This window comes from Nicotiana sylvestris, chromosome 1 (assembly GCF_000393655.2).
Source record: "Nicotiana sylvestris chromosome 1, ASM39365v2, whole genome shotgun sequence".
Classification (NCBI taxonomy): domain Eukaryota; kingdom Viridiplantae; phylum Streptophyta; class Magnoliopsida; order Solanales; family Solanaceae; genus Nicotiana; species Nicotiana sylvestris.
In genome coordinates, this window is record NC_091057.1 from 161,302,730 (window position 1) to 161,326,299 (window position 23,570).

Consider the following 23,570-nt stretch of genomic DNA (forward strand, 5'->3'; position numbering starts at 1 on the left):
GTTGATTGGTTAGCTCATGAGAAAAATGCTTGAGAGCTCAACCCTAACCAACAAAAAGTACTCCATTCATCTCATAATTTACATTAAATTCTGTTAGGGTTCAGAATGTTTGAAATAATTCCATTAATAATTTTATTCTATGTTAATTGTCATTAACTTTGGAAAATTCAGATTCATAACTATTTACATTTGAACTTTAAAGCCATGTTTCTCTATGGAACTATTGATCAGCATCCCATTCCAACTACCATCAGTATGATATATAAGCCGAATTACCGTTTCAAACGCTATTTAATTTCAACAACAACAACATAGACCCAATATTTCCCAACAAATAGGGTCTGGGGAGGTTGGGGAGGATAGTCTGCATGCAAAAATGAATAAAGTTCAATATAGAGAAGGTATCAGCTTTTATTCTCAGATAACGAATACATCTCCTAGCCAAAAACAAAGGTTACATCAAGAAGAATGGCTTACAACAAAAGTGCATTCAAAAATGAAATTTGAAGAGCCCACGTCTCTTCCTTGTTTCAGCTTAAATTAGTCCTTGCAATTGTACACCTTAAACAATTAAGTTCGCGAAAATTTGACCTTAACAGGCATAACTGCGTGTAATTTGGAGTGCCAGACCTTACTCCACTTCTCGTGCACATAAAATTTCGACCCAGGAGTTGCTTCATTAATCGTGAACAAGAGGACCATAGACAGGGTACCACATATTACTTCTCACGTATTCAATGGACTCCTCCTGCATCAAAAGAATGAAGGTCTTGAGTAAAGGTGGCAAAAATATTGTTATTTATTGTCTATACCATTATAACTGTTGTTTCATTTCGTTTAGGAAATCCTAGTAACATTTTTGTACCTTTGACATATTCTGCAACTCTCTTGCCCCAACATCGCCGTGACCTTCTGCCAGGTCTTCAGCTACAGCAGCCCGTAAAACAGCAGCTCCAACCTCTGCTGTAATATCCCGAATACTGCACATAAAAGATATATTAATACCCTTCGACAGCAATTTCACATTTGCTACCTCCAAAAATGCTTTCTCTAACTGCAAAATGATTCCAACCAAAATACAAGTTTCCTGAAACTTCATCCAAAATCTCATGACTAGTAGTCCCCTCGCAAATTTTAGTCTCCTCAAAATCATAACCCATGGACAAAAAGAAGAAATTGTTTCACCAACCTTAGCACCATAATCTATAAGATTAACTAGCTCGTATTCATCACCTCAAAGTTTAGATCTCTATATGCGTGTTCACAATCACAAAAAAAAAGAAGTAAATATATAAAAGAGCAAGTAGGGGGAGCTGATTGATCGAGTGTTGTTCATGTGAACTAACAAGACTCAGGTGCAGTAGAATTCACCCAGAGTGGTTATAGGCACTTTACTGCTACCACTTTCGCATGGTAGTTGCAAAAGTAAGAGTGTGCATTCCTTGTGTCAGCATGTAACAGGAAAAATCAAAATCAGGAGAGATAAACCTAGACATTTGTTCTAAGCTGCAACTTGAACTTGAAGCATCATTATCATCAGCATTTTGTGCATTGACAATTTTGACACCCTCAAATATGCTTATTACAGTTGAATGACATAGTAACAAGGAGACAGGAAACGCATGTGATCCAGAAATCCTATATTTTAGGCCAAAACCAGTGGCTTACACGTTCAACTAACACGATAAAAATGATATCAATTTAGAAGTTGCACCAATCAATGAATCAATCAGTCATATATATATAGTCATTGCAGGGACGAGGTGGAGCTGATTTAGTGATTAAGATTTCAGGTCTTCAAAATAAAAGCTCCATGAGCAAAGAATGCTTTTCCCAGGACCAAAGAGCTTACTCGTTAATGGATGGATACAAGATTCCTCTTTTGATTTCGTCATCTGACATGTAAGACGCGAGGCTGCAAGTGTAAATATACAAATCAGAAAATGCGAGATAAGAGAAGGTTTCACTGCACCACATATTTAACTAAATACAAATTAAAAGCTCACACCACTGATGGTCAAATCAAATACAAGGACACAGGATTGACAGATCATACCACTCAGCAGCTGCTTCTAACATTGTATCACTTATGTTTCGAGCGCCAGAAAGAAGAGCTCCCAGACCAATGCTGAATTGCCAACAATAGTGTTAGATGAGTGCAATGCTCAAAAAATTAATGTAGGTTTACAATCAGCACCTACCCAGGGAAGAGATACATGTTATTCGCTTGATTTACATGGCCTATCTTAGCATTCCCTGAGAACATATTAGAATAGGATTTATGAGGTAATACAACATTCGTAAGCGCAGAAGAGACCTAAACTGGGAGGTAGAGATAATTTAATAAACAGAGTAGCTCAGTGACTGCAATGACTATACATTAAGGATACAAAGAAAACGGGCATTTAAGAAACAAGAAACTACCTAGATCGACATTTTCAAAGGGACTCCCACTAGCAAAAACAATATTTTCCCCAGCAAGCTTGAAAGCATCAACAGGACAGCATTCAGCTGTTGAACAGAATATACAAAGTAAAATGTAAGATCAAGACAAACAGTTGGTAGAGGAAGCAAACGATGGATGACAAGACAAACCATTGTTTGTGGGATTTGACATGGCAAAAATTGCAGGTCTAACAGAATCTGACTCTCGCATGGCCCTCAGCACCTGAAAGTTACGTCAACATTAGACAAACACAAGCTGATATCAAAGGAACAGAATTACAGCAATACAATTTCAAGTGATTAAACTGATCAAGAAAAAATGTTCAAATGATTTAATATAAAGAAAGAATACACTATAATGAGAAAATTCCAGAAAATAAAACATCACCTAAACTTTCACATAGTATATTTCTTTCTTATGCTTTATTGAAGAAAATCCTCAAGTACAAGGTTGTTACTAAGGATAAAAAGGGAACAAATATAAATGTCCGAGAGGAATCTGCCATATTAAAGGAATGGAATAGGAAGAATATCGGTAGATGAGATCAGATATGATTGTCAATGACATAACTTCACAAGTTTGTAGTGAATCAAATGAGTTGACCAGAAAATAAGATCAAATTATGTTATAACTCCATGATATCGTTTAAGGACCAGCAAAGGAGTTGTGTGGATGGATATATGATGAAAAAAATTCAAATAAAACTTTATTCTACACTTGTTAAAGACCGAGCAAAATGCTTAAATGTGCCAAATAAGTAACTTCGAACCAGAGCAGCTAAAAGAATAAAGATCCAATCATTTCCACAAAGTATCACGAGAAGCTGAGATGTCAAAGAAATAAATATGGCTGCTCCACTGACACAGTTCTGAGTTCCAAGCATGGCAAAAAAAATGATAAAGAAGGAAAAAGAAACAAAGTGCATGACCCACCTCCTCATGAAATATACCTCCAACTCCTGACAAACCAAGAAGCACATGAGGCTTCACCTTTTTTACCTGAAGAGCATTTAGTCCTGGCATTAGTGTCTCAGAAAGCATAAAAGCTCACAGACGAAGATAGCAATTATTAGTCCCTATGGCCTAATAATCAACAAGGTCAACAAATTTTAACAAAGCATGGACATCCTTCTACCTAGAGCAACTTAGTTTTGTACGTACATACAGCAAATGCCCAGAGATTCTAGTAACATTACCACTTCAAGGAGACCTGCTCCCTCCTGTAGTCCTAACCCCTCAATCTCATGATGGGCTTTAGCAAATGGTAATGCTGCTGGATCAATATCTTTCCTATGTTTTGTGATAAGACCCTGCATCAACATTGACCAATGACCGTTACTGTAACATCACATAGGGAGGAAGCAAATCTTTAACAACTGATGTCATGGACATAAAACATATGGTACTTGTCATGCACGGAGCCCAGAGCCTATTGGCAACTGAAACCTTGTTTTCATCTATAATACTTACTTTTTTAATTATAGAATGCTTTAGTTCTACCCTGCAGAAATGCAGGGTAAGGCTGCGTACGATAGACCCTTGTGGTCCGGCCCTTCCCCGGACCCCGCTCATAGAGGGAGTTTAGTGCACCGGGCTGCCCTTTTTTTTTTAGTTCTTCCCTCCAATTTATAATGCTTATGTATGGTTTGATATTTTTGATAAATGACACATGCAAAAACAGGGAGCATATTTACATGTTCTGGATCAACATGGACGATAAGCAATCCCTATCATCTATACAAAAAAAGAAACTCACATTTTTATCCAGAAGAAAAAAGTGGGGATCTGCTGATGGTCCAGCCATTCTGGAAACGGCTTGTAATGCCATCTTAAGAACACCAAGCCCCGCACTGAAATCCAGAAACCAAAAAAGAAGAGAATGCAAAATTAAGCCACCTCAAACAGGCATCTAAATAGGATAAATTTCTTTATAACCAAGGATAGCTTGTTTAAATTAATTTTGCCACTACCTTCCTGCTCCGACTACCACTATCTTTTGGTTGGCAAAATCAGTCAATGGCCGGCCCTGTGCCCTAACAGTTCCTAATAGCCCAGCAAGAGCAACACCAGCTGTTCCCTATTAAACAAGAAGAGCAGAAGATAACTTCTTCTGCAAGTGGTGGCAGCAAAAAGGAGAATAAGAGTGCCAACAAATAACCTCCAGCAAAAAGCTGAGACCAAACACACTACCTGTATGTCATCATTGAACATGCAAAACTTTTTCCGATAGCGATCCAGTGTCTCAAAAGCCCACTTTGCTTGAAAATCCTCAAACTAATAGCATTATTCAGATATATCAGTACAATAGAAAAGAAGGGGAAAAAAAGGAAATCTTCCTTGGAAAATAAAATGGACCTGCACAACAGCCTTTGGCCAACGAGCATGAACAGCTTCCACAAATTCATCAACTATTGACAAATATTCTTCTCCTTCCAACCTAGGTTGTCGAAGCCCAAGATCTGTAAAGCAAAACTCATGTAAGAAGCAGTATACTGCAAGGACCAGAAAATCCTCCAGCACAGAAGAAGCCAAAACCAAATGAGGCGTGAGCATATTAGGGTACTAATACTTTTTTTTGGAGTACTACACATTAAACAATCTTACTCACAAAGAGGGTCTTCCAGAAGCTTCTGATTGTTGGTACCAACGTCAAGCATAACTGGGAGCACCTGTCAGGCATAGCCATAGTAAGTCTGGCAGACAACATATTTGAAACAATGAAGGCACACCATAACACATAAGCGTTAAGTAGTGGAAAGTATAAAAATCACCAGTTCTGTTATTCAAGAAGAAAAATTGTGTGTTCATCAATTTTGACTAAATTGTACAAGATACTGACAATTATAAATGACAGAGCAAGACTTGACAAATAACAGCTTTAGCAGTCATTTCTTAAAACTAGATCAAAGCATCAATTTAACTCAGGAATCATTTCTTTATTTAACTTCATTCTAGTCTTAAGGGATAGGCTAGTTAACCAGATTGATATCCTTGCAAAATCCATTCCAGATGTTTATGTTCCATAGCACTTTGGAATTACAAAGCGGCATATGCAAAAAATACAAAAATAGATGCAACACTTAAACTCGCGTCGTAGTTCATGAATGTGAAACTGAAGAACAAAGAGTAACTTTTATACATACTCTTTGTGGGTTGATACCAGCAGCTGCTACGTACATGTCAAGTTTACCAATTGGTATACCTATCCCCTGAACTCCAAGATCGCCAAGGCCAAGAATACGGCTTCCATCTGTCAGCACAATCATGTCTACCTGCAAACAGAAGAGAATCCGTTGGGTGATTCTATTTGATCAATGCCATAAGTTTTTGTTCTTAAAAGACAATTCATATTAAAACATGTCAAAGTCTGGAGATTTTCTCAGCTCAACTTCATTTAAGTTTTGCATAATTCTGAAATAACATCTAAGTACTATTTAACTTTCTATAGCCAAGTCTTCCAGACAAATATCTGAAATGAAAACGAAAAGGAACAATATAACACAGGTCTGAAATAGTCACTGTACAAACAAAAAAAATCACCACTAATTCAAATGACAGAAGAGAAAGCTGAAACAGCAGAAAGTTGTGAAATCACATAATACCTGAGCAGAAGGCCAGTTAAAGATCATTGACATCATCTCTCCCTTATCTTTGGCACTGAAGTACATGCCACGTGGACGTCTAAACAAGCCAGAGTAGTTTTGGCAAACCAATCCTACTGTTGGAGTGTATATTATGGGAGCAAAATCTTTGATATTATCAATTAGAACCTGAGAAGAAAGGTTAGGGATTTAACTTCAGTCAGGAATAGTTCACTTGCTACTATTGCAAGCGCAATTTGCAACCATCAGACTTACTCGGTAGTACAATGTCTCATTCCTGTCATGCAGCCTGTTTAAGATCCTCCATTTTGCTAATGAGACAACACTGTCTGGTTGACCTTCAGTATTTTTCTCAAGCGAATGAAATGATTCCACTAGCATTACAACAAAAGAAATCATATGGCATTAGACAACACAACTTCAAGATAGATATCTTACATCAAACTTACTATCAGAAAGATATGACGATACACTGATGGATATGCAATACCATCACTAGCAACATGAGCAAAAATGGATGCAATGTTCCTCAAATCTGATAGATAAGACAGTTGAATAGGAAAAAAGATAAAGATCTTTCCAGAAGATAAACCAGAATGCAGTCAAAATGGAAGATTTGAACAAAAAGTACCAATATTTTTATTTTTAGCAAGATTAGATGTAAATGCTCCAGACTTTCTTCCTCTCTTTTTCAGCGAGGAGGAACTAAGTTTATAGTTTTTAAAACATGTTGGTGCCGACATGCAACGTGCCTAGTAAGACAAGAAAGCCAATATATAAAAAGATCTCAAACTATCATTTTATAACCAAGAAATTGTTTTTCCCAGCTTCGGAACTCGGTGGATGATGGGTTCACCCCTCTATCCTTTTTCACCTAAATGCCGAACTTGGTTCACAACAGGATTCAAACTTGTAATATGGGCCTACGGCACATCCTGTGGGTACTACCTTTGCCATTGAACCAAAACCTTAGGGGCCAAAAGATGTCAAAGTAGATGGTGCTATCAAGCCTCAATAGTATTTCCGCTACCATTTCTTGGAATATTTGGAGTTAGCGAGCATAATGTTGACACATCATAAATCACACTGGTATTTAAGGAAACAAATATGTCGAACCAACATTGACAACTCTTTCAGCACCTCATTGCATCAGGCATTTCCATCTGTTTATTACTATATAGTCCTGGTGATAATTAAAAGAAATGTTCATCCATGTTCAAGATTCTTCACTAAAGGGGTATGCTCCGTAATCTTTTGAGGAAACCAGCAACAACCAGAATCTTGGCTTAGGACATTTCTAAGGGGATGAACTGTCTTACAACAATCTTGACAAATGTATGAACCACAAACCCTGCCAAAGAAAAAAGGAAAAAAGATTGATAGTAAAAGAAACCCACTACGAAGTATTATTACCAAACTAAGTTGATGGTTCTCGTCAAATTTTCGTGGCAGTTTTCACTTTTCATTGTCTGTATTGGCTTTCAACATACTTCGAAAGCTAATAAATTGTCTAGCTCACAAGGTTGGACTAATGTAGAGAAGTTCAGATGTCTGCCATCGTCAGAAACCTCAAAATGTGATAGGTTTCATTTTTTGGTAAGCAATTAACCAACTTTAACCGGTAGTTGCCAACAGTCTGATAGTGGCACCAAACAACTTGAGGTCAAAGGTTAAACTGTATAGATATCTACAAGGCTTGAGAGTTGCTTACACAATCATGGAATGACTTGTTTTGGGCATGAGAAACATGATAGAACTACTTTACAGCTTACATGAAATGGCTGCTCAAGTGATAATTCCATAAAGAAAAATTGTAAGGTCGATAGTCAATGCCATTACCGAGTTTAAGTTTTAGAAATCAAAAGCTATTAAATAGGATGTATTTACATTTTGTAATCTGGAAACAATTTTTGATAAATTTTTCCACATCTGTTGGCAACAGATAGCTCCACTGCAAAAAGTAATTTTAAAATGCTGGCAGGAAAAAAAACCAGGTTCTATTGTAGTTACCACAAGGAAGCCAGCAACAAGGAAGAGAGAGAGGGGGGGGGGAGGAGAGGGGAAGTTTCTTCAAAATAAATTGAGCATAGACCCCTCTTTTTCTATAAAGGCTGAATGTTAACCTGTATGCGCTTATCAAGGGCTAAGTATAAAACAGCGAACTTACTGAAGCGCTCAAATTGCTGTTCAAATGATATTACGCGTGGTGGGAGGAGAGGGGAAGTTTCTTCAAAATAAATTGAGCATAGACCCCTCTTTTTCTATAAAGGGCTGAATGTTAACCTGTATGCGCTTATCAAGGGCTAAGTATAAAACTGCGAACTTACTGAAGCGCTCATATTGCTGCTCAAATGATATTACGCGTGGTGGGAGGAGACCCCGCAGCCCCAATCGATCTCTTTCTGTCATAGGGAAACCTGTGTCCTGTTTGCAGACAATAACATCAATAACATCAACTTCAACCAACTATTAAATTTTTTAAAGCATAATTAAGTAAATAATAAGTGTGCTCTCTTTAACAGTTTAAGCTTTTAGATGAGATAATTCACATAATTTAATATGGTATCAAAGTAGGCAGAGGTCCTAGGTTCAAGTTTCACCACACATTGCTAAACATACTTGACCACCGAAACAAAATCAGGCCCGCACGTGAAGGGCGTGTTGAAAGGGATAATTAAGTAAATAAAAGTGTGCCTTATATAACAAATTGAGCTTTTAGATGGAATGATTCACACAATTTAAAGAATCACTCACAGCATAATCAGAATAATTTAATTGATATTGCACCTAGTTTGGGTTGCTTAAGCACTCCCACTTCAAAGGCTATTAAAAATATGTTTTTAAGGTTGTATCAATCCTAGTCAATTGTGAAAGTTTTTGATGTTGTAGAAATCAAGGTCTCCCGAGAAACATAAAGCCTAAAGAGCTGAACTCTTGAAGATGCTAACATTTTTCTTATAAAGCCTGGCGTTTAGAAGACTATCAAACCATATGCCTTTTTGGACAGCCTAAACACCATGACATTGTGGATATCTCTAAATAATGTTTTACTTATAATGAAATTTCTTGAAAAAAGAACACAGAAGATTAAAAATTTATGTGTTCTATCCCACATCTACATTTGGCTTACGAAGTTTTCAGCGTAGTTCCTTTCAGTTTCTGGAATCAAATACCCACATTTTATTTTTGCTGTAGCACCATACTTGAGCCCTGCCTGTGAGTAATTTGCAGGACAATTTGATCGTATTACATATTATACAAGCACAAGTTAACTCATAAGCAACAACACAAGTACACCTCAACCTATATCCATTTCCCCAATAAAATTCTTCAATAAAGAAGCAGACATAAAAACTTAGGTGTAAAAATCTAATTTTTGGACTCATTACTTCAAAAGCAGTCCATATCACATAAACCTAGACAAAGTGACAAACCAACAAAATCACCAGCTTTTGGAAAATTCAATTTTGCCTCCAGATTAAGCTAAAAACCTTATTTTTGACTGCAAGAATTTCACTTAGTAGTAACAGTATAACTTACAAAACAAATCTCCAAAAGAATTTCCAATTGAACCATTTAGATCATGGCTCAAAATATCAAGAAAGCGTTATCTTTCAATTCTAATTAAGCTACAAATTGAAAAGTTATAAAAAAATAAAAAATCGAACCTTGTTGAACCAAGGATCATGAAGAATATCAGCACCACGCTTGTGGACGATACTTGGAGCTGGAATAGCCGTAGAGAACCGCCGTGTACGGCGGAGAGTCGACGCCGCAGATCGAGCCGCTCTCCACATTGTACGATCCTTAAAGAAAAGTCCTGGTAGAAAGGAATAAAACCACAACAAGACAACAAAAGTAACAGTGAATCAATGAATTCAACTAATGATGTTGTTGTTTGTGTTTAATGGGTCTCTGTCAACAACAACATGAAGAGAACTACAAGTCCATGAAAATGGTGAAGAGTCAAGAACTCATATTTATACTGTCCTTTTAAGGCTACTTACAGGTGAGTTTCCCCTCTGACTATATATATTCTTTTACTTTTCTTCTTTTTAATTAATTTGACTCTTTCTTTTTCACTCCCTTTTAATCGTTATAAACATTTCTTTGGATGGTCCTCTGAGTTGGAGCCTTGTAGGCAGAATTTTGAAATTTTAATTTCATTTAGCAATCTAAATTTTAATGTATTTAACTAGACTAACCTTATAATTTCTGTCATAATTACTATTTCCTCCGTTCATTATTTCTTATCCAGTATACAAAAATATATTTTTATTTATTTGTCCATTATAGCAAATCAAGAGAAAGATAATTTTTTTTCTTATTTTACCCTTATTATTAACCACTCATTCCACAAATTATTTTCAAATTTTTTTTGAAATGTTATCATTATTATGGAAAAATTATAAAATACATACTTTATTTTTTTTTGTCGAAGGAAGTATCAAATAAAAAATGAACAACTAAAAGTGAACGGAGGAAGTAACTTAATACATAAGTTAAAATAATGTCTTAAACATGCATTGTCGGCTTTATGGTAAAGCAAGTAAGGCAGTTGTTTTAGGCCTCCAAATTTGGGGGCACCATTTTTTAGCAATAATAGATTTATATATATATATATTTTAAAACAATAGAGTACTTTTAGTAAAAGAGTAAATTTTTTCATATAAAGAGAAAAATAATCTATTAAATTTGTGAATAAATCATCAATAATTATTATGAGAGGTATGAATGCTTATAAATTTTTACACTCTCTTTCTTATTTTTTCCAAGTCACAATATTTCTTTCCCTTCTCTCACAAGATTATATACTTTTTTTCTAATTTCTTTCTCCAAGAGTATAAAAGTTCAACCGCTCAAAAGTTTTAGTGGTAAAAATTTAAAATCATTAGATTACGAGAACTTAAATAAATGTTGTCTTAACTTTGAATGTTCCTTAAAATATATTATATTGATGGGTTAGACTTATTTTCTAACTTAAAAATATTTTTTTTAAAAATAGTACAAATAGAAAATAATATTCTAATCGACACATTCAATCAGACAAAAAGACTTGATTCTTTTTCAAATGAATTTATTTTTTTATAAAATAATATTTAACAGTTCATGTAACAATTGCCTCAATACAATAGACATAAGTTTTTTAAAGTTAAAATAAAGAAAATGTTACCTAGGATCAACAATTTTCAAGAAAGATTAAATGAACTGAATATATTGTCATTTGAAAAAAAATTATTCACATTATATCTCAAAAATCTAGAACAGTAGGCTTTTTAAGGAAACAATATGTTTTGGGGCATTTGCATCTATACCCGCTTTTTGGGTCACGTTTTAACTTGTGCCCATTTTGCAAAAAAAATTGCAAACGTACCCATTTTTTCACGTAACTTCAGCATAAGAGGTTGAAGTAGCAAAGACAATCACGCAAAACTTCAGCATTCTAGTAGACGGGCCTGAAGTAGCAAAAATTGTTGAACCAAGTGTGCTGAAGTTTTTGTTTGTAATTGCTGAACTTAAGCATAGTAGCTGAAGTTTTGTTCTCTATTTGCTGAAGTTTTTGTTTGTAATTACTTAACTTAAGTATAGCAGCTGAAGTTTTGTTCTCTATTTGCTGAAATTTTTGTTTGTAATCGCTGAACTTAAGCATAGTAGCTGAAGTTTTGTTCTCTATTTGCTGAAGTTTTGTTTGTAATTGTTTAAGTTAAGCATAGTAGCTGAAGTTTTGTTTTCTATTTGCTGAAATTTTTGTTTGTAATTGCACTAAATAAGTTGAAGTCTTTTTGTCCTGGATTTATTAGGTTTGCCATTAAGCTTTTTCAAAAATTTCAGCAGAAGATGCTGAAGTTATTTAGTTCATTTATAAAAACTTCAGCACTTGATAAGCTGAAGTTTTTATCCTGGATTCAATAGTTTTGTCGTAAAGCTTTTTCAAAAACTTCAGCATAGATGCTGAAGTTATATAGTTCATTTATAAAAACTTCAGCACTAAATAAGCTGAAGTTTTTTTGTCCTGGATTCATTAGTTTTGTCATAAAGCTTTTTCAAAAACTTCAGCAGAAGCTGCTGAAGTTATTTAATTCATTTTAAAATTTTCAGCACTATATAAGCTGAAGTTTTTGAAAAAGCTTTCTAACATACTAGATAAATATTCAGATTGCCAACAGTGTCTAAATCATAAATTTTGGAAACAATAAACGTGAAAAGAACAGATTTATCATGAAAAGAATCACTAAGTGTGACCTTAAACTTCCCGTACGTGGAAATATTCACAAATTATTATCTACTAACTTACGTAATTATTTATAATTTATTTTTAAATAATCGGATAAACATACTTATGACAACCATCCCATGAACAAAAGCTTCATAGCAGCATCAACAGCAGGCAGCAGCAGCAGCATAAGAAGAAGAAGAAGAAGAAGAAGAAAACGAAGGAGGAGGAGGAGAAATGAGGCTGAAATTGTTTAAAAAGTGAATACAAGTTAAAAATAAAAATAAAAATGGATATAGGTTAAATGGGGGCGAACAAATATGATGCCCCGTGCAATTTTTACATATGTTTTACTTTTCAAATTTAAGGCATCTAAATAAATTTTGGCTTTAGGCCTTTAAAATACTTGAGCCGCCCCTGTAAACATGGCAATAAAATATTATATTACACTTTTCTTCTTCACTTTTTTTTAGTTGTTTTCGTTAAATATTGGTAATGCTCATGTAAATTTCGCATGCTCAAGGAAGACGAGTTGCATAGGTTGATATTAAACGAACATGTTGGAACATATTCGTCTAAGAATAGTCTATTTTAGGATTAGCCTAAATAAAGTAAAATAAATATAAAAGTTGTATATAGCTAACTTTGTGTGGTTTAGCCCGGATTTTAATTCTCAATATACGTAAAAAGCTAGCTAAATATTGATAAGTAGATTTAGGCCTCATTTGGTTTTTTAGATTAATACATTGAATCTGAATGTACATCTGAATATTAAGATGTGTATTACCATTTGAATACTATATGATAATGAATACCAAATGATTAAGATTGTTTGTTTTTCAACATCTGAATAAATAACATTTATCTTTATTTAAAAAATAATAAATATAAAATTTAAGTAAAATAGTAATTTACTTATTATTTTATCAACAAAATATTTTTTAAAATTATACATGGTAGTTGATGGTGGTGATGGCTAACGATGGTATTTGTGGATGCCGATTACAGGCGGTGGTTGGTCGTGGTTTTGGTTGATAGTGGTAATTTTAGGTAGTAGCTAGTAGTGAATGGTAGTAGAGATTATGGTTGAGAATAGTGGGTAAAGCACATGTGTGGCCTAAAGCCCACGTTTAATGAGAGGCCTAAACTTTTAAAAGACCGTTGAACGCTTGAACTAATAAAATCTTGGAAAGATAAGGTGAGTAATGAAATCTTGGATCAGAGAAAGAAGATGAATAAGAATATCAAACGGAAAGACAGAAAAAAACGTGCTTTCTGAAATATGAAAAGATTGGGGGGAAAAATTAACTTGGACAAATTAAGGAAGGAAAGTAATTTTTTTTATATGTTATCTAATAAAAGAGTAAAAAGTTAAATTTTCAAATCAACTTAAATTGAAATGTTTATAAAATAATTTATCTACCCATTTTTTAGTAAGTAAAATTGTTACTTTATTTATATATCTAAACAAAAATTATTTCTTTGTATGAATATTTTTACTTTTTGTGTTAAAAGTACTAAATATAATATTATTTTTTTAAATACCTATAAATTCATTATTTCTAAAAAAATGGGTCCTCAAATTTGGGGGCCTAAGACACAAGTCTTACTTGTGATAAAAGTGGAGCCGACCATGGTGGGTGGTACTAGTTGATAATGGTGGATGATGATGATGGTCGTTGAGGAAGGTGGTGGTAGTTCATAATGGTGGACACTAGCTGTTATTGTTAATAATAGTGATGGGAGTGGTTGGTGGTGACAGTTAAGGCGGGTAAATAGATGGTTGTGGTTGAGGATGGGTATGGTGAGTGGTGGTAGTCGATAATGGAAAGGTGACAGATGGTGGTAGTCAATAATGATGGCGATGATCATGATACTTGAGGATGGTGGCGGTCGGTGGTGGCGGTTGAGTATCGAGGTGGTGATTTGTGCATGGTGCCAGTTGATAATGATGCAGAATAGCAGTAATTAATTGTGATTGTGAACAATAACATCTTAATGAATTAAATCTTTGTTATAAATCTTAATCATTAAGACCTATTGAGACCCATTAAATGATTGTGAAATAAAAAAAACACTTACTAATCAATATATTAATGATTTAGATTCAAACTTAAAAACAAATGCCCTTAATGTGTTAAATGTGGATAATTAGGATTCAGACTCCCATTAAGTGCAAACAAATGAGGCATAGTATAATTTAAACGAACAGAGTTATAGCCTAGTTGGTCAAGCTTCTCCAAACCAAAAGCAATTTGGTTTTCAAAGTTGAAGTGTTTGGTCAAGCTTTTAGAGGGAAAAAAGTGATTTTGAGTAGAAGCAGAAACAGTTTTGGAGAAGAAAAAATAATAATTTCTCTTCAAAAAATACTTTTTGAAAAGCACTTTTGAGAAAAATACACTTAGAAATAACTTTTTAAAGCTTGGTCAAACGCAATTGTTGCTCATAAGTGCTTTTCAAATAAGTTAACCAAACACAAATTATTTCTCACCAAAAGTACTTTTAAAAAAATATTTCTCAAAATAAGTCAATTTTTACAGCTTGACCATGTTATTATCCTGATTGATTATTACTCCCTCTATTCTAGTTTATGTGAACCTATTTCCTTTTTGGTCTGTCCGAAAAGAATGACCCCTTTCTAAATTTGGTAACAATTTAGCTTAAAGTTACAATTCTATCTTAATGAAAAGCTTTTATAACCACACAAATACTCTAGATCCTTTTTTGACTTGTTTAGGACCATAAATTCCAAAAACTTTTATTTTTTTAAATTTCGTATCTAATCAAACATGTTCACGTGAATTGGAACAGATGGAGTAACAGTGTTATGAGATCTTGAAAAGCAAAAGAGAGCGGTGGAAACTTGAAACTGTTGAGACGCTTGGGGCTAAAGTGGGGGCTCCCTGCCCGGTATTGGGCTTTGAACGGTCGGCATGCTGCCCGGTTAGAAACACGAGCAGTAGGAAGGTAAAATGGGAATTGTCAGTAAGCCAATAATAGAGTTTGGGGGTTTGGTTGGGGGTGGGGTGGGGGGGTGTTTCATATAAACGTTTTTACTGGGAGTTCTAATAAGTGGTACAGTGGTAGCACGTGGAAGTTTCCTATTAAGGGGTAACCCAAAATCTGAGGGAACATTTTTGTACAACTTTCAATAGTCAATACTTTGCTTGGCTTTTTCTGTCTTTTTATAGTACTTCGACCTAGTTCTACGTAGGAATTTTTATATTCCTATTCCATATAGTATACCTATATCATAAGGTGTTTTAACGGTACATTAATTGTACTGTATGTCACTTCTAAATTAATGGTACCGTATATTCCTACAATCCCCCTACCCCACGTTTCTCTCTTCCAAACTCACACCCTCACCCACGTATCACCCTACACCCATGTTTCAAACAATTATTCTCTCTGCTAAAACCAGAGAAACAATTATAACCCTCTACCTTTAACGTCCAAAATCAAGTTTTTTCTTCTACAACCAGTCAAAATTGAAGTCAAATCTTCAAAGTTCATACACACATTTATGTTCAGCTTCAAAATTTCACAATGAAGAAGAACAAAGCTTCAAAGCACAACCCTAAAAAAGCTCTAGAAGCTGATATACCTTCTTTCGATTCGAGTGTATTATCACCACATTCACCCAAAAAGCAAGGAAAATCTGCACATGCAATTGTAGATATGAAGCATAGTCTTTCTCCGCATCAAATCAGGGCTGGAGCTAGAATTAAACAAAAACATGATTTCGATGTTGGAGAATCTTCGAGGCCAATCAAACAAGCGGATAGAAAACGAAAAGAGATAGTGTTCGATGATGATTTTGTAGAAGATGTGCCTATCAGTAAACCTGGAAAGAAAGCGAAGGTGGCTCCCAGTTCAAAAACTTCCCAAAAGAAGAAAAATTCAAAAAAAGCCCCTAGTGTTAAATCTCCAAAAAATGTTCAAAAACAGTCATTGGTGGAGGTAAGAATTTAGTAATTTCTTCACTACTTATTTCGCCCGTTTTAGTTGTTAAAAATCTATATAATCTGTGGTATTTTTGCTTTGTAGATTTTTTGTAGAAATGTTGTATATAAATTGCAAATGTATCTATGTTTTTTAAGTACTAAATTAATGTGAGATTATTTGTCTTAATTTTGAAGATTAATTGTAGATTTGTTAATCTGTTTAAATATGTTGATATTTTGTATATTTTTGAAGTTATTTTGTAGATAAAATGCAAATGTATCTAATTTTTTTAATCACTATATTAATGTTAGATTATATTTTTTGATGTTTGCAGAATGAACATTTTTTTGCATCCCATAATGTTGATTATGGGGTGCTTAGATTCCAGACATTATGTGACCCTAGTATTCCTAACCAAATTAAAGTGCTTTTGTCTCCAAATGGTTTGAAGCTATTCAAGAAGACATGCTTTGGTTATTTACTGTCATTTCCCAATTTATGCATGCAAAATCAAGCTATTCATCTTCTTATGAAGTATGAATTGAATTCATCTGATGCTTCTTATTTTTCATCAAAGTTAAAATGTGAGAGGTTAAATTTTGGATTGAGAGAGTTTGCAGTAATAACTGGTCTTAGATGTCATACGGAGGTGACAGACTTTGATTACACTCCTAATTATGTCAGTAAGATAATGAGCAGTTACTTTCCAAACAAGGTAAAAGTGGAGAAGACATATCTAAAACAGATAGTAACCAACAAAAGTTAGGTAAATGATGAGGATGCAGTAAAGTTATGTATTCTATATCTCATAGAATTCTTCATTTATCCTTTAGAGAGAGACCATATTGGGTTGGTAGATCATTTTAGGTTAATTTGGTGGAATTCGGTCAGTACGAGTCATTTCTATGGGGTATTCAGTCTTACAGACAGTTGATTGAATCAGTTAGGCACATGCTAAATCCTTTCATTCATTCTTATCTCATTCGAGGATTCCCACTAGCCATGCAAGTATGGTTGTATGAGTTTCTCCTCCGTCAACATTGATATAGCTACAAGGATTTCTAATTCAATCTCTCGCATACTTAACTGTTCAGCTAGTAAGGGTCAGATTTGGTTAGCTGCAATTGAAGACAGAATGATCAAGCTTGAATGGATGAAGACAAATGGTTTTTATTTATTATTATACAATTTACCTACAAAATATCTGTGAGCACGTGATTTTTTCCCTATATGAATTACCCCAGAAATTCAAAACAAAATAATTTCTTTCGGTGTTTGCAATTTTGTGGATTTTCGTGACATTTTATTTTTATTTAAATTAATGAAAAAAATACAAAAATATGTTGCATCTGCATCTAGGATTTAGTTTTACATTTTTAGGACTAATTGACAAATTAATTGTTTTATAAAAATGGAAAAATCACAAAAAAGTAACTTATTTTGCATTTTTTTAATTTTAGTTTCAACTTTTGGTAACTTTTCGTTAATTTGGTATTTAATTAATGGTGGTAATTATTATTTAGAATTAATTAATTCAATTTGATTAGGAATTAATTTAGGTTTTATTTTTAATTTCAATCTAATTTAAAAGAAATTAAAAGGAAAGATTGAAAAAAAAAAGAAAAAAAAAAGAAAAAGAAACAGAATAGAAAACAAAGGAGTGGATTAGATTTTGGGCTGAGTAGTAAGCCCAATTGGATTTTCCCCCAAATGCCCGTCTAAATCACCCCTTACCCGGCCCAACCCCACGTCCCAACCCGACCCAGACGCCCTCTAAACCTGACCCAGTTTCAGTTACACACACATAAATGCAGAGCCCTAATCTCAAGAGCTCACTATTCCTCCGTCGTTCTCACTCGAACCAAGCCCCAAAATCAATCCAAATTGGGGCGAGTGAATCCCAAATCCTTAACCCACACGTCCCTCCTTCTCTTATCTTGCTGTTGCTAACGGTTTCTGAAGCAAGATTCCCATCTCCTCTCACTCGCTCGAATCCGAGTTGTATCATACGATTGGAAGGTTCTGGAGACGATATGTTGGATGAGTGTGAGGCGTTGGATTGATTTCACTCAATCTGAGCCCACATTCATCAAGGATTCGTCTTCAAAAGAAGCCTGATCTGATTTTGTGAGGGGGGACTCTGGTAAAAATTGAAAAAGAAAAAGGCTTAAAGGCTTCTTGAACTGATGGTTTTGGAGTCTATTTTCTTCTTTGAAAAAATTCTTTCAAAGTTTAAGAGAAACATATATACAATTTCTTTTACTTTTCTGAATCGGGATTTGAGGTCCAAGGAGATAAAAATTGAAGTTCAAGCTTGGTTTTCTATTGTCGTCTTGCTGATTTGCTGCTGAACCTCGCTAGGATTTGGAGTTGAGAAGTGTATTGTCGAGTCCATAATTGTTATAAAAGAGATTTGCAACTTCAGGTTCAATTTTCCTCTCTTTATTTCTATGCGACTCTGTTTTGTTTCAGTGTTTTCGAGCTATAAGATTCAGTCTAGAGTGGTTTGTTCTGTTTTATGATCGAATACCAATGGTGGTATGTGTTTGAGTATACATAGTCAATAAGAGTCGATTTGAGTAATCATCTTCCATCTCCTGTATGTCGTGATTGTTATTCGGGCTCGAGGTATATTTTGAGCTAAATTTCATCGCGTTCAGTTGAACGACATGTGCAGTTTCTTCTGGTGAAATTCCTTCGCAATATGCTCTGATATTCACGATGATTTGTTTGAGACATAAGTTTAGGGAGTTAACTAATGGTTCTGTAGATGTTATACTGGAAATGTGTGGTCGACCTAGAATGGTTTTCACTGTTAGCTGTGGTGTTCTGATTGAGGATTCAGCACACAACTAGCCAATGGTTGTGCTAAAGCTGACCTTAAATCACTTTGTAAGATTATGCATCAGCTGTGTTCATAAAGTAGTTTCTCTTAGAATTCTTGTTTGTTTTCTTGAGGCAGTGCTGGAAATATACTATTTGAATCCTAAAACTCAGTCTTGGTAATTTTTCTTGTGCTCTTGGGGTAGCAGAAGTATCTGGGCTTAATTTTAGTGATCCATGTGGTATCATGTTCTGTTCGATTTTAAAAAACCTGGCTCAAAGCTGTATTGGTTCATGTTTGTACTGAGTTAGACCCTTGCTAGTTTGTCTTGGTTTCTTCATGCTAGATGGTACGAGTAGGAGGATTCTTTGTTACTTACCAGAATTTGTGAATTTGGTACGCTGCTTGATGATCCATTCTTATCAAATCTTGGTTTAAAATAGTGCTAAAACTAAGTTGTTTCACTGCTTGTTTGGATGTGCTCTATTCTCCTTCTCCTGCTCGGAAGCTACCTACGTTGTTACATCTCTAAGAGCTCTGTTCTTTAGTGCTTCCAAAAGCAGTTAATTCGAGCAGTGAATTAGGCTGAAACATGCAGTGTTTTGAGGGTATTTGCCAGGGTTGTTAAGTTGTTAAACCAACAGAATTGTGTTGAGCAATTCTGTTCTGCATTGTTTTGCTTGCCTTCTTCTTTGAATTAAGCTTGTGACAGACTGTTTTGATATCTTTCCTGCTATGTGACTGAGTCAATGTTTTGAACATGTCGACTTCCTGTCAGGCTTTCCTTATTTGAAATTAATTAGTTTGCATCTATGCTTGGTTGATAGTGTAATTATGGCTCATGTTTATAAAAATCATGTTTCAAAATTGAAGGACTGAAAGTTTTGTTGGTGTACTCCAGTAGCTGAATCACATTCTCAAGTTCTGTTATTGAGCTCATACTATGTGAGATTGCTGATTTTTTTAATTGATTGTGAAAAGGATTTTTCATTCAAAGAAGAGGTAGTTCATTTGCGTTTGAGAGAATGTTAGTTTTGTTACAATGCTGATTAAGGATCACATTTGGATAGCTTCTTCTTTTCTATTAAAACGTGCCAATAGTTTAGGTGAAGTCTAAGGACAATATGAATTCTCGTTAACTCCATGCTTGATTGATTTGTTTCTACATTGATCAACATCCCTAGAACCTTAACTCCTGCTCCCCGACACAGTAGAGAATGACAGACCCCAATCCCCAAGGAGGCTACAGCCTAATTCCACTCTCTGGTTTTCTTTTTTCTTGGAAATTCACCAGCAGCCATGGAACGATGATTTGGATTGTTGGCCCAATCGTATCTTCATTTGGAGTCCTTTGATGAGATGTTTAAATAATTTTAACTCCTCAAGCCCATATACAATTAGAAACCCTTTTAAAATAATTCGAGGTGTGTTGTGCCAAACAAAATCCCAAATGCATGTCCCTCATTTAATTAACATGTGAATCCTTAGAATTCGGGGCGTGCCATTTAGTTGAATTTCCATGGCCCTCGCAAATTTAAAAACGCGTAGTTGCTTTAGGCGCGTTAGTTTAATAATATTACATTCCTAAATTCGGGTGCGCATTTATGTGACCCAAATCCAAATCTCAACGATGTTAAAATATGTCAAAATCACGGGTGCATTTATGTGACGTGGTCGAGACATGTTTTAATAACGTTGCAATTTTCTTTAAAAAATAAATAAAAGTGGTTATAAAGTTAAAATTGCACCATAGGCTAAAACATGTATTAAAATCAGATAATTAAGCCGAATATAACAGTTGAGCGACCGTGCTAGAACCACGGAACTCGGGAATGCCTAACACCTTCTCCCGGGTTAACAGAATTCCTTACTCGGATTTCTGGTTCGGGGACTGTTAAATAGAGTCAATCTTTTCCTCGATTCGGGATTTGAACCGGTGACTTGGGACACCATAAAATTATTCTAAGTGGCGACTCTGATTTTTTAATAAAATGATCCCGTTTCGATTGTCACTTTAAAGTGGAAAAACTCTCTTATACCCTTCCGGGGGTGTGAGTAAAAAAAGGAGGTGTGACAATATCTACAATTTGTATACATATTCTGCCTTAATCAAGCTAATTTTTTTTATCATTCAGTTCACCAACATAAATGAATTACCTGAAGAGCTTTCAGTGATGTCTTTGCCTGATAAAGTTGAGTACATAATTGAAGAGGTTGAACATGTTTATGAGGATCCCAAAGTTGATGCTCCTCAATTGGAATCCAAAGAATCAATTAGAAAAGAGGAAAATGAGTCTATTCTTCATAAAATAAGAAAGTTAAAAAGAGGTGTTGAGAATGTAACATGTATTCCTAAACAACATTGTGATGTATATATAATAGTGCATCTATTTTAATGCATTTTAATACATATTTCTGAAGTTAACTATGTATTTTTTTAAATTATGTAGGTCGATGAAAAGCTTGAAGATTTTAGGAAAGATGTATTTGAAGAACTAGGTAGCCTTCGAGACCTAATAAAGGAGTCAGTCAAGACTGTTTTGCAGGTAATAAACACTCCAAATGATCAAGTTGATGCAAAGGTAATATTTAAATTTTAATTATATTAACAAAACTATTTATGTCACCTCTAAAATATATATCCTAACTAATATAAAACTTTCATTTTGCCGGCGTCACACCTCCTTTTTTATCCGCGCCACCGCAAACGGGCGCAGAGGGAGTTTTTCCAATTAAGGGACAATCGAAACGAGATTTATTATTTAATTCAGAGTCGCCACTTGGGAGATTTACGGTGTCTCAAGTCACCGGTTTTAATCCCGAATCGAGGAAAAGAATGACTCTGTTTAACAGTCTGCGTACCAAAAATCTGGATAAGGAATTCTGTTAACCCGGGAGAAGGTGTTAGGCATTCCCGAGTTCCGTGGTTCTAGCACGGTCGCTCAACTGTCATATTCGGCTTAATTATCTGATTTTATACAATTATGAACCTATGTGCAAATTTTAACTTTTAGCCGCTTTTATCATTATCATTATTATTTTAACAGAGAGTTGCAACGTCGTGAAAATGTATCTCGAACCACGTCACATCAATATACCCGTGGTTATCGACACATTTAGACTCCATTGAGATTTGGATTTGGGTCACATAAATGCGCACCCGAGTTTAAGAAAGTAAATTATTAAAGGCACGCCTAAAGTGACTAGCGTATTATCATTTTGGGGAAGACCGTGAACTTTTGCTAAACGCCCCATCCCGAAGTCTAAGGAATTTTACAAACACTTATAGAGGGCCCCGCAGCTTATGTATTTTGTTTGTCGAGGCTCGTCTCATTCATTATTTTAAAAAAAGAATTGCAACGTCATGGAAATGCATCTCGAACCACGTCACAATCAATGTACCCGTGATTATCGACACATTTCGACTTCGTTGAGATTTGGATTTGGGTCACATAAATGTGCACCCGGGTTTAAGAAGGTAATATTATTTAAGGTACACGCCTAAAGAGACTAACGCATTGTTATTTTGGGAAAAAATCTGTGAAATTCTCTAAGCGGCCGATTCCGAGTTCTAAGTAATTAATATATACAATTAATGAGGGCCCCGCCATTTATGTGTTTATTCAGCGAGGCTCATCTCATTTTTACTATCTTTAAAGGGCAAACCTAAAGTAATCTATAGTGTTCTACTTAGTTCGTTTCTAAAATAAAAGGAGGAGTCCTAGTTAATTATATGGTTTAAGAGCTATTATAATTGGGCCATGAACACCACCCGTTTAAAATTAGAACCTAAGTACGCATACGGGCATGGCTATTCACCAACCTAATAGCGACTATCAGCAATTAATTGATTTTTTACAAAGTAAGCAGTTCAACTCCATATAACCATGGCAAATGTTATTACTTTCATGCAGTCCTTATGATTAATATACTGAAATGGCCTAGAATGTTCAAATCTTACATGTCTACGATTATTTCAAAATTAACTACAAGCCATATCATTAACAATTTGAGAATCAGATTTTTACTACTAACTATCACAAACCTCTCATGCTAAACTATCATAGGCCAAATATCAGATTTAACTACAACACGAATTAAGGAGTAAGCCAGATTAAAACTGGTGTTTCAATTTTTCACACAAATTAAATGAGTTAACAATCCTACACGACCTCAAACAGTCCAATTATACAAGCGATATGAAAATGAACATAATTGCACTACACTTTTGAACTAAAACAAAACATGAGAAGTCAGAAATCATCTCAAGCAGCATTTCATTTCATGTCCACAAGCTTGGAGGTTCCACGATATGTACCTGGATGTTTGAAATATAAAAAGTACAAGAAGAAGAAGAAATCAGTAGCATCAGAAATACGAGCAGCAATACCACAGCAATGCCACAACAATCCAGTTCTGAATCAGAAACACAACCAAACTCACGCACGAACAAATTTATAAGACCCCACAACAACAATCAACACCCAAATCAACTCAACCGAACTTGAATTAAGCCAAGATTCTACTATAAAAACTG

At 34.8% G+C, this 23,570-nt stretch overlaps 1 protein-coding gene across 1 annotated transcript; it reads right to left on the reverse strand.

Annotated features, from left to right (window-relative positions):
- Positions 1-377: 377 nt before the first annotated feature.
- LOC104242848 (NAD-dependent malic enzyme 59 kDa isoform, mitochondrial) lies at positions 378-10,054 on the reverse strand. Its single transcript, XM_009797960.2, has 19 exons — positions 9,716-10,054; positions 8,375-8,471; positions 6,303-6,421; positions 6,048-6,215; positions 5,589-5,717; positions 5,054-5,114; positions 4,801-4,904; positions 4,636-4,719; positions 4,416-4,522; positions 4,202-4,295; positions 3,642-3,755; positions 3,379-3,444; positions 2,596-2,668; positions 2,425-2,511; positions 2,202-2,256; positions 2,057-2,128; positions 1,853-1,915; positions 866-980; positions 378-748 (listed from the first exon to the last, which is right to left on the reverse strand). The coding sequence occupies exons 1-19, from the start codon at positions 9,842-9,844 to the stop codon at positions 680-682; spliced, it is 1,806 nt and encodes a 601-aa protein (XP_009796262.1). The 5' UTR covers positions 9,845-10,054; the 3' UTR covers positions 378-679.
- Between the last annotated feature and the right edge of the window lie 13,516 nt (positions 10,055-23,570).